This window comes from Pipra filicauda, unplaced genomic scaffold (assembly GCF_003945595.2).
Source record: "Pipra filicauda isolate LSUMZ 115617 unplaced genomic scaffold, ASM394559v2 scaffold69_size3009148_pilon, whole genome shotgun sequence".
Classification (NCBI taxonomy): Eukaryota; Metazoa; Chordata; class Aves; order Passeriformes; family Pipridae; genus Pipra; species Pipra filicauda.
Window position 1 is genome coordinate 130,657 of NW_024104864.1, and position 15,003 is coordinate 145,659.

Here is a 15,003-nt window from a genome sequence, read left to right on the forward strand (position 1 = left end):
AATTTGGATACGCTGACAGCCAGGGGAAAAAAAGAAAACACTGAGGCCTTTCACATAGATAAGTAAAGTTTATTTTGGTAACCTCACTACCAGGAAAGTCTTGCATTGAAAATGTGCACTGATGAGATACGTTTAGGCAAAGGCAGGAAGCAGTGTGTGAAAAGAGCGACTTAGTTACTGTCAGTCAGTAAAAACTCTCAGTTCTTTCTTCCCACTGTTAGCAGGATGCAAGTATTGTTTTTTAAAAATAATGAACTATTTACTTTAGCCTCTCTCCTCCCAGCAACTTGAGCTCCCTCTCTATGCCAAGGGAATGAACTAAACATTCAAATCATAATTTTAGGGTAGTAAATAATTTCAGAATGGATTTGAAATAAATAGATTCACCTAGCAGGATGGTAATTGAATATTTTAGACATCCATCTTTATGCCCTCGAGCACTAGCATAGAATTAGGAATACTCAGCTATTTTCTTCAAGCAGTACTGTTCCTTGCAGAAATGTATTCTTGTCAAACATTTACCACCTCCCTTATTGCTAACATTTCAAGACTGTTTCACTCTAAGGTATGTTGACAGTGTTTAATAACTTATGGTTAATAACAGAGGAAATACTTTGCTTTTAAACCATTCCTCATAAAGCTAAACTGTACTAGAATCTAGAGAACAAACACTTTTGGCAGTATTGCAGAGGAATTAAAGGTCAAAGACAGTGTCAACCATATAATTAATTTAACTGTGGATGCTGGTGACAGCTGATGGTAGGAGTTGATGCTTTAACTCAGGTAATTAAGGAGATGGTAGTGCAAGTTCTTCCATTCAGATGCCATCTGACTTAACTTCAGCCATTAGTAAAGAGCTAGCTATGGTTAAACAGTGGATAGGTATGGGGGAAAAAAAACCCCAAAACTCTACTGAGTTTGGGAGAAACTGCAACTACTTTCTGTTGCTTCTTTCCTTCCAAGCAACATAAGAACACAGTGATCTCTGCTCTGTCTGTAGGGCAGCTCCTCCAGCAGCCTGACCAGAAGCCCAGGATACCTGATAAGGTAGGCAACAGGAGATGCCTCTGAGCATTAACCCCAAGCTACCCTGAAATGAACGCAAATGCTTAGGTTTAGTTGCTCCTAGGCCTTTTCTTCTTTCATGTGGCCCTAGTGCTGCTGGCGGGACACAGGTACTCGTGAACCTACAGCCTGAAGCCTTTCAGTAAAACACAATACTGTGGCTTAGAGCCATGCCATGCTTTATGTAGTAATCCATGTCTTAATTCTACTGTGATTACTTCAGGAAGTGCTTTTGGGATAAGAGAAGGTTGGCATCTTATCTAGAGCAGGCTCTTTGCTGCACGTGGCTTTGTGCAACACTTTCTTGCATCCAGCCTCAACTTTCGCAGTAGTTCAGTAGCATTTCCTACAGATTTCAGATGTTTCTAATAGCTGCCTCAGCACTCTTAGAACAGTACTTTCTCTGCATTATCAAGTAGTTTCTTCCATTTGGACATCTAAATGATAGTAGGTTTATACTCAAGCAACCAGCGGGAGAAAAGAGACTCTCCAGGTCTTAGCTTGGGAAATAGAGATGTGCAAAGGAAAGCCAGAACCCTGAAACAGGGGTTTGGGTCAGAGTTAATGAGGGTTTCTGCTCTGATTTTTCCTTCCCTTCCATGCAAGGCTGAAGGCAGGCAGGACTCTCAGGCAGTAAGCACACCCACAGTGTTGGCAGTATGAGGGACAAGCACAGTGACACTTCCGTACCTATGGGATTTCTGCTTTGCTCTGAGGGACTAAGTACAGGGCCAAAACAAACACTGCCTGATTGCCGGTGTGTTAAGAGCCTCCTCATTCCAAGAGAGCTAGGCATTATTCGCTGCCCTTCCCCTTCAAAAACAGGACCCTTGTTATATCCTAGAGCAGGAGAAGTTCCATTGGAAGGTTTAAGGCCTAGAGATTGTACCTTTCCATGTACAGTAGTATGAACTACCTGCATGCAGTCCTGTAGATGCAATTGTCTTCCATCTGTACACAGGACCCCTACGTGGGAAGAAATTGTAGAAGATAGTTGCAGCTTCCCCTGCAAAAACAAAGCAAGGAACTAGCACAGTTGGTCTCCCTAGTATAAACTAGGCCATCTGACAAGCAGGGAGCAGAAATTGTGTCTGCTCAGCATCAGTGCCTGCTTAGATCAGTGGTTCATCCCCATTCCTCAAATGAGCCTGCTACTAAGCCTTTCAGATAAACATTGAAAACAAGTCCACTCTTAATACTTGGTCAGGTCAGACTAGGGAAAAAAAAAGACTTAGTCCCCAACTTGGTCACTCTGTCATGCGAGGATGTCATAATAAATGGATGGTTTTTTGGTCTGGGAACGGAACTGCTCTAGCTTTAGGCCAATCCTCAGAAGAACAGCTTCATCCCACCATTTTGCCATGACCTGGGAGAAGATGAGAGAAGCAGAGAGTGAAAGGAGGGGAAAAAAAAAAAACAAAGTAGCATCATCACATATAGACACTCTTGAAAGCCCCAGAATACATAACAGAAAACAGAATTGCCCTCCCACCCCCCCAACAGCACAAAAAGACAAGTTTTCCCCTTTTACCCCAGTAAGTATGACATCACTGTGTTTGGGATAAAGGCAGCTGTGTGACTTCCAATTGCAAGACAGGGACCTTTCCATTACATAAGACCCATTTCAAGAGGGAAGGACTTAAAGGAAATGAGAAATAAGAGAGGAAAGAGTAGTGACAAATACTGGGTACCGATGCAAGTAGCCAGGGAAAGAAATCTATCTCAAAGATACCTGAAGAGTCCCTCTGCCCTTCAGGAGTGAGTTACTCTGAGGAAAATCACCCACAAGTTAAAACTTCTCTTTCTAGTAGCTGCCAACTCCTCAAATGAGCTGTGTGGAACAGCAGGAACCTGGTTATAAGTGGCTCAGGACAAATCTAGCTGGGGATTTTGTGACCCAGTTTTCAACAAAAATCCAGTACTTGCCTGGAGGTTGATAGGAAGCCCAGCAGTAGAATATCCAATGGGGACCACAATGCCTGGTATCCCAGTGAAGTTACCAAGCTGCATGAACCTGGGGGGAAAAGCTGTAATCAGCATTCTTGACTTGGGACAGCAGCAAATTCATCCTTTCTTGGGAGAGGCAGCTAGCATCAATCTCTCCTGCCTTACAGCCTGAGCTTCTTCAGTTGGTGCAGCTAGTCTCCAGCTGTTCCCAAACTTTTGTTTGTGTACTGCAAGTAACATTGTTCTTACCTCATGGACCGGACTGTGAAGGACATATCGCTGCTCCCAGTCAAGAGGTCAGATTCATAAATTCTTGGGGCAGTGCAAGGAACAGCTGTAGAGGGATCACAAAATGACTGTAATGAAAAGGGACCTCAAGAAGTCATCCTGTCTAACCTTCTGACTCAAGAAGGGTCAGCTAGCTCAGGTTTCCCAGGACCATGTCCAAATGGCTTTTGAATATTCCCAGGGATGAGGATTCCACAGGCTCTCTGGGCAACCTGATGCAGTGCTTAAAGAGCAAAAGAAGAGTCAGACAGTGGGCAATCTTTAAAGAACAGCTCAGTTCACTAAAGCCACATGTTTGATATCACAGTGGTGATGCAAACTCATGCAAGTTGCTGGGATTTACGAATAAAGCAGTTAGCTTGTATTTAGAGCAAGAACACTGCATACATAAGTACATATCCAGTCCCTCCTGTGAGTATGTGCTGGCTCTATAGCTCCTGTCTCAAGCACCAAGGGGGAATTTGTCACTGCCATGGATACAACCAGTAAATCTAGAAATACGCACCAGTCTTTCTAACCAGGCTGCATTATCCTCTAAAGGCTTGAGGCACAGCAAAGTATTCGCACAGAAGTCATACTCGTAAAAACTGAGGTGGGAAAGTTAATGGAGTGACATCTTAAAAGGCACTACAGAGCTGTTGGGGACTGGCTCTTTGGCCAAGAATGGCAATACCTGGTGTAAGGATACAGTTCACAGTGCTGAAGATCTCTCGCAAAAATCCCATGCTCCGAGTTCTCTGCCGATTTGCCTGCAAGCAGAGAGAACAGTGTCTGACCAGAACCTCTTGGTTCACGAGGCTCATGTTTGATGTTGACAGACTGCCCATTAGAGCCTCTACCTTTGCAAGACACCGTTCCTGCAATCTGGAATCACGATGCAGGACAGGTGGCATGCCCTCTGTGGTGCCCCACCATTCAGCATGCTTTCACAGCTGAGAGCAGTCAGAGCTGGGTGACATCTTCCTACGTGTATGGGGAAGTTAAGCCTCTACCCCACCTGTAAAATTTCATTATGTACCTCCCTTCAGCCTTCACCACACTGCGTTCCTTACCGTAATATAATCCAGAGCTGTGAACTGGCAAGCCAAGGCCAGGTTAGCCCGAGTGTCCAAATTCTGAAATAAAAAACACTGATCAAGGTTCTGCTTGCAAGAAACTGAATTGTGACAGCCCAGGAGTTCTCTTCCAGGTCTGTTCTCCTGTACTGGTAGTCATCCAACAGGTAGTTTGTCATAGAAGAAGAAGAGCCTCAGGTTTCTCACTGACATGATATTTGTGCTGCATCAGCCAAGGACAACTACTGCCATTGCTCCAAGCTGCTACTACTTACCATTTCCTGGAAATGTTTATTGAAGTCAGGTTGCAGGAAGTCTCTCATCTCACTGAGAATGCAGATTACATGTGCTACTCGAGCTTCCTCCATCTCTGGAAGAGAGACTTCAACCACATTGGCTCCCAAACTCTGCAGGTGCTCCACCGCTGTGTACAGAACAGGTAAAGCACAGACAGCATCCCTGAGTTCACCAGGCTGCACAGAAAGGCTGCAAATCTACAACCCCTTGCCAAATTAGAGACCCCCACAGGCCACAAGCACCTTCAGTGCACCACGTGGCATGCAGGCTGCTGCAGCTGCTTCTCACAGGTAAAAGCTTAAGGAGATCTCAGTATTCCAACGGGGCAGGGGTAGGGGCTTGCCCACAGGTTCTTAACTTAGCAGCTATAGGACAAGTTCACTCTCTCCCTCCAGCCCCTCAGTTAAGCCAAAGAGTAAAGGGTGGACTGCCAATGCTTCCCTGAGCACTTCACATGACCGCTATTCTATCATCATGAAGTGATTATTTAGCATCATGAGATTTCCATTCAGAGCTTCTTCTGAACCATAATGGTGGAGGAACCCGGGGGGATACTCAAGAGACCAGGTCAACAGTACAGGGTCACTAAATCCTGATGCATTTTAACAAGGCCGAACACTAAAACTTCAGGAAAAGTGAATCTTTTGCAGTCTAAAAAGAATCCTTTCTTTGACCCCAACTTATTCATAAATACATACCCAAGCTTGCCTATTTCACTGGCCTATGGTGCAGCTCTCCTAAGAAAATACTATAGAAGTGTGTCTTTGGAAATAAGGAGGCTGAAGAAAATCCAGGCAAAGCCTGAATACTGTGAACTATCTCAGCTCCAATGCACAGGAGGCCAACTACTATAACCAACCATTGTAGTCCTTCTCCCCCACCCCCAAATACTCTCCAGGGTCAATTTTACTTAGTCTAAACTCTGACAAAGCCACTCTAAAGGCACCATTTGGCTGCTTTCAAGGAAATGCCACAGGACTGGATACATCACAAAGACTTAGCACTGTCTTACTATTGAGTATTATGTTGTGAAACAAGGCCCTCCCTTAAAAGTCTTTTACCATTAAAGCTTGCAGAGTAAGTATTACTGAGCACAGATCTGTCTTTATACAGACAGAGGCTGAGCACACTGGACTACATTCTTCCATTGTAATCCGACAAGCCTACAACCGCTGAGATTTTTAACCCTCAGCAGCCAGGAGGGCTTCCCCAACACAAAGCTACTGCTGTTTGTCCAGCCAGACCCCTTTAAGCAACTATCTTTAAGGACTTGAGGAGAGGTCTTTTTAATGCATACATAAAAGGAGCACCAAGTGATACCATAACATCAGGCAGAATAAGAGACTTAGACTTTTCCTCTTTACCTTTCTCGCAGATGGACAGGACTTCAGCATCACATGCCTAAAGAATAAGAGGAAAGAACTAAGTAGACTTTAATAAGTGCCCTCCTCTTGGTAAGCACACTCACCAGGACTTCGGTCCTTATGGTGCCTTCCTCGTTCCTGTCCCTAATGGTAATGAAACAGCCCTCCAGACTGCCTTAGGCCACCTGCTCCAAGAGAACAGCTTGCAGCTCACACCCCAAGGAAAAGGAAATATCATCTTTTCCTCCTCTGCACAGTGGCAGAGCCAGTAAGTCTTTTTTTTCCTCCAGGGAAGAATTCTGAGAACATTTGTGGGGTTGCATTACAATTGCCAAGCAGTACTAGCTTGCAAGCCCAGTTTCTACACTGGCACTCAGCAGCTACAGCATTGTCACCAAGCAGATACACTAATTTTCCTCATTTGATTTTAAACTAACTGCCATTCATAATGAGTTCAGAATTATTTTCTCCAATAGAATCAGCAATGTGAGGAAGCATACTGCCATCAACTGTAGTTGTTACCTTCGCTCATGTCTCCAACAGACTTTTCAAAAGGCTGCCTTAGAAAAAAATTTACCCATGTTGCTGTTTTCACACAGGCTATATTATCTTCCAACTATGGACTAAATATGAGAAGCTCTAATGATGACGGGCAAGAGAACATCGTATTCCTTTAAAATCTCATTTTGCAAAGCAGCAGAGTGAGATAGAATAGGCACCTTAAAAAATGTCCAGTCCACTCCCAGATTTAAGCCTTTCAGGTCAGGAGCACACATATCAGATAGGGTTGCTTTGGGCTGTTTTAGTCCTGTGGGGAACAAAGAAGAGTTCCTCCTTTTAACTAGGATGCCTCTAGGAAGACAGAGCATCTGGGTTCAGGGACGGAGAGGGCTCACCTACCATATGGATAGAGTGGGTCTGGCTCAGCAAGGATACTGTAAACAATGGCTGCATCTGCCACTGACGTACAGATAGGGCCTGTAAAAGACAGATCAGTTATAAAAATGTGACAAGGTAAATATACCTTCCTCCCAAGATGATTTGTAGGTACAGATTGCCTCCCCTGTGAGAAGACCACATCAAGGTCCCTGAAGTGGAGCACAAGTCCTCTTACCTACGCTGACTGTGGAGTAGGAGAGTGGCAAGCTGCCATGACAACTGATGCGCCCAAATGTACCTAGAAGAACAAGAAAAGGGCAGTTAGCTAGATATCAGCAGGACAGGGAAAAGCTGACCAGATGGCTCTGGTGCACCCAGTCAGTAAACAACCTACCCCTGCCAGTCACTTTTATGTCTACTGTTTCAGGGTCCAGTCACTCATCCTTCAGTATCCTGTTCTGCTGACCATGATCTGACTCATCAGTGAAACAGATGCATTCAGTAAATAATGAAATGGGTTTCCCCCTAAGAAATTATTTAGTTGAGGGGAAACACGTGCAGGGACATTTTGGAATATACACATTTAAATATGCAGAAGCAGCATTTATGGTATGGAGGATGGAGATGCAGGAATAGGATTATCAACAGCAACAGACACCACCCCATGGGAGATGTCACCCACTTCACCAGTGAGACTTCGTGCCTAACACCAGTTGTCTTCTGCGAGTACTTGTATCGCCTTTCTGACCAGTTACATTTTTGTCATCATCATTATCTTCCTCAGATGAATCACAATTAGTGAAGTTGACCACATGCAAAGGATAGAAAGAGAGTAATGGCTGAGTATCTGGTCTTAGATGAAGCAGCTGAGATACTTCAGCATGATAAACCATTCCCAAAAGCCAGCATCTCTTCCAAGTGACAACCCTGCCTCACCATGTTCCATGCTGTAGACACCGCCCTGTGCATTTCTTCTGTCCTCCACACATTTTCCTTGATTATATTAATTCTTACTGCAAAAACTGCATTGCTACTCCTTGTAACACTGAGATAAGAAGGAATGGCTACATCCTGGTTTCATACAAGCGTATTACCAGGTTTTTAACTTTCCAGATACAAATCTGAGCAGCATCAGCCTCTCCATATAACTGGGGTGATGGCAACCTATCATGGGTGGAGATACTTTTCACCAGCTCAATACAGATACCCAACTATGTTGGGAACACCTCCCAGCACAGAAAGAAGAATGAAGAGGGGCGAGTGGCTGAAAACGAAAAGCAGCATGCATACTTTGTTTAGCATTTGACTTAAGTAAGTTGACTTAACTAAGTTGAACATCTGTTCAATAGCCAGTACAGAGAATAATTCCATGCTGCCAGCCTAACCCGCATGCCTCCTGGGGTGTTACACTCCAGAGTTTCTCTGGTCAAGTTTTACTTGACAGGAATTAACAGACTGCCCCCAACTTGTTTGTGGCATTATGTCTGAAACACCAACCAGACAAACACACCCCCCTCCACGATTAAACAGCTCTACCTTTCAGCCCCACCACACCACAGAATGAAGCAGGAATCCTCACAGAGCCTCCTCCATCTGTGCCAATAGCCACTGGGCAGAGACCTACAAAAAAACCCACACATTAGCCTGTGATCAGAGAGACATCATTTTGCCCTGTCCATTCTACCAGCAGCTGTAGCCAAGACAGCACAGAGAGCTCTCTGTTTAGCCAGAAGTTCCCTCCAGCTTCTAACCCCCCTCATAAAAACTAAATGCCTGAGGTCCCTTGGCTCAGGACCTTCCTCCCACCACCTCTGAGCTCCGTGTAGGACCACCTACCTGCTGCCACAGCTGCTGCTGATCCACTGGAGCTCCCACCTGTGAAGTGGTTAGGCTTGTAGGGATTCCTAGGGATCTTGTGGTACCTGAAGCAAAAACAAAGAGCGTTTAATCTTTTCCTAGGAAGGACTGCATGCACTACAGTGCAGAAAAAGATCCAGAAACACAGCTCAGAGATTCTGATCTCTTGGTAAAGAGACATCACTTAATCTCAGAAAGAGCCATGTCCCTAGAAAACAGAATGTAAAAAAGACTTCTGCCTCAAGAGTACAACCTCGTTAGTATAAGCAGCCGATCCAAAAGAGACAGACACAAGGCAAGAGAAAAGATGCTGCTCCAGCTCTTCTGTCTGCAATGGCACCATGCCATCACTGCATGCCACAGGGCATTAAGCAATTCCAAAAGGTAGAGCAGTTGATGGCCAGCAATCCTTACAGATAAGCAAGTCATTATCCCCACCTCTGCCCTTTATCTCAGAGCAGCAGCTCCCAAAGTCTCCAATCTGACCACGGCCTCCAGACACCAAAGAGGTCTGGCACGTGGCTGGCTATCCAGCCGACCTCACACAGTGAGAAAATGCCCTGGCATGCTGTTGCTGCAGAGGGGGAGCCCTAGTTCCATCCAACTGCATGTGCATGAAGTGTGGCTCTACTCAAGGCTTATCAAGGTTGTGAGAACCACTGCTCTGGAATTGCACTTCTCGTCTTGGCTATAGTGAAGAATTCTCAACAGTAAAGCAAATTCCAGTGAACTTCTTTTAGCTAGGAAACAAAACCACTACGCTCTGAGACGACTGTACCTTTTTCTCACTGTTCTGGGCCTTCAGCCATTACTGTGGCTGAGCATTACATTACTATTTATTTGTTTTCTGTTATGGCTTTTGTCTACCATTCATCCTATAAATATTCACACCTCCAGGCCAGTAAGGCCTGGCAAACCAAGTTCCTTACTCAGCAGACAACACTCAGATCCTCTCCTTCCTTTGGTTTCAGGAGCCTTCAGGCTTCCACATCTACTCCGACCCTCTAATCTACAATGCTGGGTTTTCATACCCCCAAGGTTCTCTCTGTATGGGGTGTTTCCATCAGTTTTATTCTCACGTGCTTGCCCTTAGTTTTGTATCCTTCCCAGTTCTGGACAGTCCTCTAGGTGTTTCTAGACTGGGGGAAGAGAGAGGAAAGGGATTTTTACCTATTAGGGTTGCATCCAGTTGTTCCAGTCCCTAGTTCATGCATGTTTGAGACCCCAATAATGATAGCCCCAGCCTCTCGCAACTTCTTGGCCACAGTAGCATCTTCTGTTTCTGGCTCTGTCCCAAGATACACTGTTCCCGCTCGGTGATGGTAAGGTACCTTAGCAAGAACACACCTTATTATTCATTCCAAAACCCTGGTACAGTGCACACATGCACATAAAACCCTGTGCATGCTGTACATGCACACTTCAACACCACAACAGATCCCAGATATTGGGACCCGTGGAGGTAAGGGCTAGGAAGCATCACTCTTCAGCTTGTCCTGTTTTGGTCTCTGTTAGGAGGGACACCTAACCCTGCAATATTTGGTCCTTCTCTTGTGCAGAGGAGTCCTTTTCATACTGTGATACAGCAGAGCAGAAACATGTAGATGGTCTTAATCTGCCTCTCTGCAGCAATGTGATTGCTATGCCCAAAGGCTGCAGAACAATCACCTTGGCCCCACAGCACACAGCTCCTTGTTCCATGTTTCTATGGACAGAGCTACAGCAATTCAGATCCGCAGTGCTTTGAAACAAGGCATCAAGATTAGTCAAATGCCAAAATGGACTTATTTCCAGGGTATGCTAAGAACTCTTCACTTCGAGGTAGCAGCAGAAGAATCTGTACATAAACAGGACTCCCACCCTACAGGTAGGTCTCTGCAGAGCCTACAGCAGCCTGATGGCACTGCCAGGAGTATTTACTGGTAACTATTGTTGGGACCACAGGTAAAAATCCTTGTCAGTAGGGATTTTCAAAATAACTTGCATATTTCTGACACATATTTTAAGGTAAGGAGAGAGGGATGCTTTGCCAGTGGAGCAGAGTCAGTGCCCAAGAAACACAGACAGTTACACCCACCACTAGAGATGCTTTTATACATTCTCATTTCATCATATGACAGACCGCTTCCCACACCCACACTCTACTCCCTATGGATTCAAGAGATCGGTACAAGATATGGAACATGTCTGCTGTATGCAAGATCTGCCTTCAGCTTGCAAAAATTGTTAATCCTACTCATTGCAAACCCACATACTACCCCTTATTACAAACATATTCTCAGGCTTCTGCTGAGGAGTTGGCCTTAAAACCTTGTTGCAGGGAGTTGCCCAGGTTGACCACCTGCAGCACGAACTGGCAGCTAGACAAGGAAACTCACCACTTTGAGCTCTTCTTTCAGACACACTGGGATGCCATCCAGATAAGACAGGGTACATTTATTCCTGTAACGAGTAGTGGAGGCCTCAGCCATCTGCACAGAATAAAAAATCACTATGTGTTATATATACTTAGCTAAGCTGAAGGTCATCACCAATATCAGAATGGATACCAAAAATGACTTTCTCAGGCTTTTACTAAGCCAAATTATCAAAGTTTCTTTCTTCCACCATATGCTCGTGAGAAACTACTACTTGGAAGCATCTGTGCTAATGGATGCCACATAAGCACAGAAGTCCTGTTATAAACATAGTCAGAAACGGATTGCTTTAATGCTACCTCTCTTTGCAGGAAGGAAAACAAACTTGTTTGTAATCCTCTAAACACAGAAGAAGGAAAAATGTACTTATTTTGCTGTGCAATGTATCAGCAGAAGAGCCTCTAACCCTTCCAAAGGATACTACTGCTCTTGGGGTGGCAGAGGCCCCCTTTCCTACCAGAGGCAGACATTACCAGCATTATTTGCTCCCGGTCCCATTGCACTATTGCTCTGAGCGGGGGCGTGGATTTGTCGCAGTCCTCCAGCACGGCAGTGATGTTCTTGGCTACCTGAGATGGCGTCAGCTTCCCACTCCTACAGGACAGAAGAAGTTGGGACCTTGTTACAAGATCTCCCCACACCACACCCACACACAGGGTTTGTCTCCCGTACAGCAACATGGCAGCTGTCACAGGTGTAAGCAAGAACTAGGTAAGAATCTCTGCGTGGTGATGATTTCAACACAGTGGACACCATCAAGACAGGAGATTCCCTTCCTTAAGGAGAGAATTTGCCTACACAGCATGTCCCCAGCCCTTAGAGCAGGGCAAGAGTTAGGAGTTACCACATGCTCCTGAATTACCAAATAACAGAGATGAACAGGTGACAGCTTTACAGAGTCCTCAAGCTCATGGAAGCTTGAAGTTATGAAACTGCCAGTTACCACGAGTTAAAACCAAGAGGCCAGGCCCCTTTATACAGGCTTCCCATTACAGAGAAGGGGCTCCCAGTAGTACTGTCATAACTCACCTTAAGAAACAGGCCTTCCCTGTCTCCTGGCAAAAGGCTGTGTTTCACCACAAACACACCTATCTCTGGCTGACACAAAAGTCAGGATGCACCTGTAACACCAGACTGCAGTGTCAGCCTTCTGCTCTAAGGCCGCAGCTTGGTGGCAGAGGGGGCCCTTGAGGAACAAGTGCCAGGAGCACAAGAAGATTTATCTGAGCCTTCCACATCTGGCCCATGTCCCAGACGCAACCAGGAATTACCAAGCAGCCAACAGCTCACAGAACCTCAGAGTCAGGAGTGTGCTTTCAGCCCCTTTCCAGCTGGACATATTTACTGAGTGTCACACTCAGAGGAGCACAAGGATCTGGGGAATCAAGGGATTTACCAGAGACCCACAGTTTGTGCAACTTGCATAATCCAGATGAACTTTCATCTACTTCTCACTCATGTTTGAGCAAATAAGATATGTAGAAATCTCTCAAGAGAAAACTGACAATAAGCCAAAGAAAATGGCATTTAAATATCCTTACAGGGCTTGTAAAGTTGTGCCAGCTCTCCCAGCTGACTTTCCTTCGTTATTCTACTAAAGGGAGAGAACAGCAGGGAGTGATGCTAAACAGTGGCACCTCAAGGACAATGCTAACAGATACCTAAAAGCTTGTGGAACAGTAGCAACCCACAGCAGGGGAACACATGGGACAGGTTGTTCCCAGACCACAATTTCACCTACCGGTAGCACTCCAGATAATCTTTGATGCCTTTGAAGCTAAACCCATTCCTAGCAGAATCAGACCTGCAAAGATAGGATTAAAGGAACAACAGTGAACCATCAAAGCCACCTCTGTTTAGACCTTAGCTTTCAGCATCACCGTCCAATGTATGTTTGGGCATCACTCACTCACAGCACACCATCTGGCCAGCTGGCCTATGCATGGCAGCTAACACTGTCAGACTCTTTGCACATGTGCCAGACACCACGTATGCTAAAAGTGCCACAGAAATAAGGGATTAGTCTTAGCAGTATGTTCTAGTTCTTTCATATTTCTACTGAAAGTCAGCAGTCATTAAACTGTTCGAAATGTGTTCCAGGTTTACATTTGCTACTCACCACTGCAATATTACAGACTAGCTGAAATATACTCATAAACCTACTCCCAGGACCTCTGTCACAGTTAGATCCAGAGACAGCCAGCAGCACATACGGTGTGTGGTGTGGGAAAAGGCACTACGCAGCACACACAAGGATACACATCAGCAAACTGCTTAAAAACCAGATGGCTCTACCACTTAAGCAATAGACCATTTCTCATCACTCACTAACAAAGCTAATTTCTTGTGCACATTTTTCTTTTAAAACCTGCATTCCTTTTCCCTTCCAAGCAACCCTGGTGTTCTCTTTGAGATTCCCTGCAGGCAAGAAACAGCACACCTGCAAACTCACTTAAAGGGATCTATACACTGGCTAGTCAACCACTAAGTGCATCTGCTCTAATAGTGCAAACAGGGCGCTGGCAAGGGCAGATTTTAGTCTCTCCCCAGCAGGCAGACTCCCTGCAGCCTGGAGAATTTTCACATTGCACGTAATTACTGGTGATTTATAAGGCGCAAAAGGAAAGATGACTGACAGCATTATTTGTTTTGTAAAGTGGCTGGGCGTGGAAAAAAAACAAATCTAAATTACTGACAATGAGAGCTTCCCACTAATACAACAGTGCCAACACGTGTATTCTTCTACTTCACTCTTACGCAACACATACTGACCTTGCATCTATCAGCTGCTTGATAACATCTGAAGTGCTTTTAGCCTCAGACTTGTCTCCTGTAACCTCCGCAGCAACCTCCGGGATAAACGTGGGATCTTCATGAATGTCAAGTGAACGCATAAGCGAGAAGTTGTTCAGTCTGAAAGAGAGAGAGTCATTGCCAGAGTCTGCAATCTCTACCATGACTAATTTTTCAGACTGTTCAGAAGGAACCTTACCCAAGAACACTTTGTGTTAGCAGTCTGCTTTCACAGCAGGGAGTGGCAACAGTTTCAACAGCTACAAGCTAATCTCTCTTACATCTTTCCTAAAGGCAGCATCAAATCTATTCTGCTTGCTTAACAAAGCCTCCTACCTCTTGACATAAGATCAGCCAGCCTCTGTAAATCCAAGATGGGAAAGAAATGGCAAAATTTTTTGATTCACTTTAATTGGACATATCATACACAGACCAATAAAGATAGGGATGAAGAGGAAAATAAAAAGGGAAAGTAGTATAAGCCATACATTCAACCACTAATCCTGTTAAAACAAGCACCTCTTCAGACTTTTCCATGACCTGCTTCAACATAGTTTGTTTGCAACCAAATACAACAGGGACTGCAGCATAAATCCATAGCTTGGAACACATAAAGCGAGGAAATTAAGACCCTGTTGCAGATGTCCAGGAATGATCTGATGTATAACAGCAGTGACACTTGTCTGGGTTTGATTCACTCATAAAGCCCATGTCCAAATAAAATTCAGAGAGTAACACATTTCTCAGTGTCCTGGAATCTGCATAGATGACCCTTAAAAAGTGATGGGCAAACTATGGGAACCAACTGTGAGCCTGGGATTCCTGACACCTCTTACCTGATAGGCTCTTTGTACAATGCACACTTGAAAGCAGTTTCTGAACAAAAACATAAGTGTGAAAGAGGAAAGGCTGACCTAAAATAGTGAACATCTTTAAAAAGGACTTACTAAAATCTCTGAACTTTATGTCTGGCCTCATTTCCCCACTATTACTATTCTTTTACCGCTATTGGTGATAAACACAGCATATTTGCACATCCAC

At 44.8% G+C, this 15,003-nt stretch overlaps 1 protein-coding gene across 1 annotated transcript in view; it reads right to left on the reverse strand.

Annotated features, from left to right (window-relative positions):
• Positions 1 to 48: 48 nt before the first annotated feature.
• The window catches only part of LOC113992730 (fatty acid amide hydrolase-like), a 17,230-nt gene continuing 2,275 nt past the window's right edge, over positions 49 to 15,003 (reverse strand). The window contains exons 4-20 of the mRNA XM_027730337.2: positions 13,942 to 14,082; positions 12,911 to 12,973; positions 11,643 to 11,763; positions 11,131 to 11,223; positions 9,923 to 10,083; positions 8,732 to 8,817; positions 8,432 to 8,515; positions 7,131 to 7,193; positions 6,917 to 6,994; positions 6,736 to 6,824; positions 6,017 to 6,053; positions 4,631 to 4,779; positions 4,353 to 4,415; positions 3,974 to 4,049; positions 3,262 to 3,346; positions 2,992 to 3,079; positions 49 to 2,431 (exon numbers count right to left, since the gene is read on the reverse strand). Coding sequence (XP_027586138.2) covers positions 2,321 to 2,431; positions 2,992 to 3,079; positions 3,262 to 3,346; positions 3,974 to 4,049; positions 4,353 to 4,415; positions 4,631 to 4,779; positions 6,017 to 6,053; positions 6,736 to 6,824; positions 6,917 to 6,994; positions 7,131 to 7,193; positions 8,432 to 8,515; positions 8,732 to 8,817; positions 9,923 to 10,083; positions 11,131 to 11,223; positions 11,643 to 11,763; positions 12,911 to 12,973; positions 13,942 to 14,082 — 1,588 coding nt within the window. The 3' untranslated portion in view covers positions 49 to 2,320. The remainder of the gene's footprint in view (positions 2,432 to 2,991; positions 3,080 to 3,261; positions 3,347 to 3,973; positions 4,050 to 4,352; positions 4,416 to 4,630; positions 4,780 to 6,016; positions 6,054 to 6,735; positions 6,825 to 6,916; positions 6,995 to 7,130; positions 7,194 to 8,431; positions 8,516 to 8,731; positions 8,818 to 9,922; positions 10,084 to 11,130; positions 11,224 to 11,642; positions 11,764 to 12,910; positions 12,974 to 13,941; positions 14,083 to 15,003) is intronic.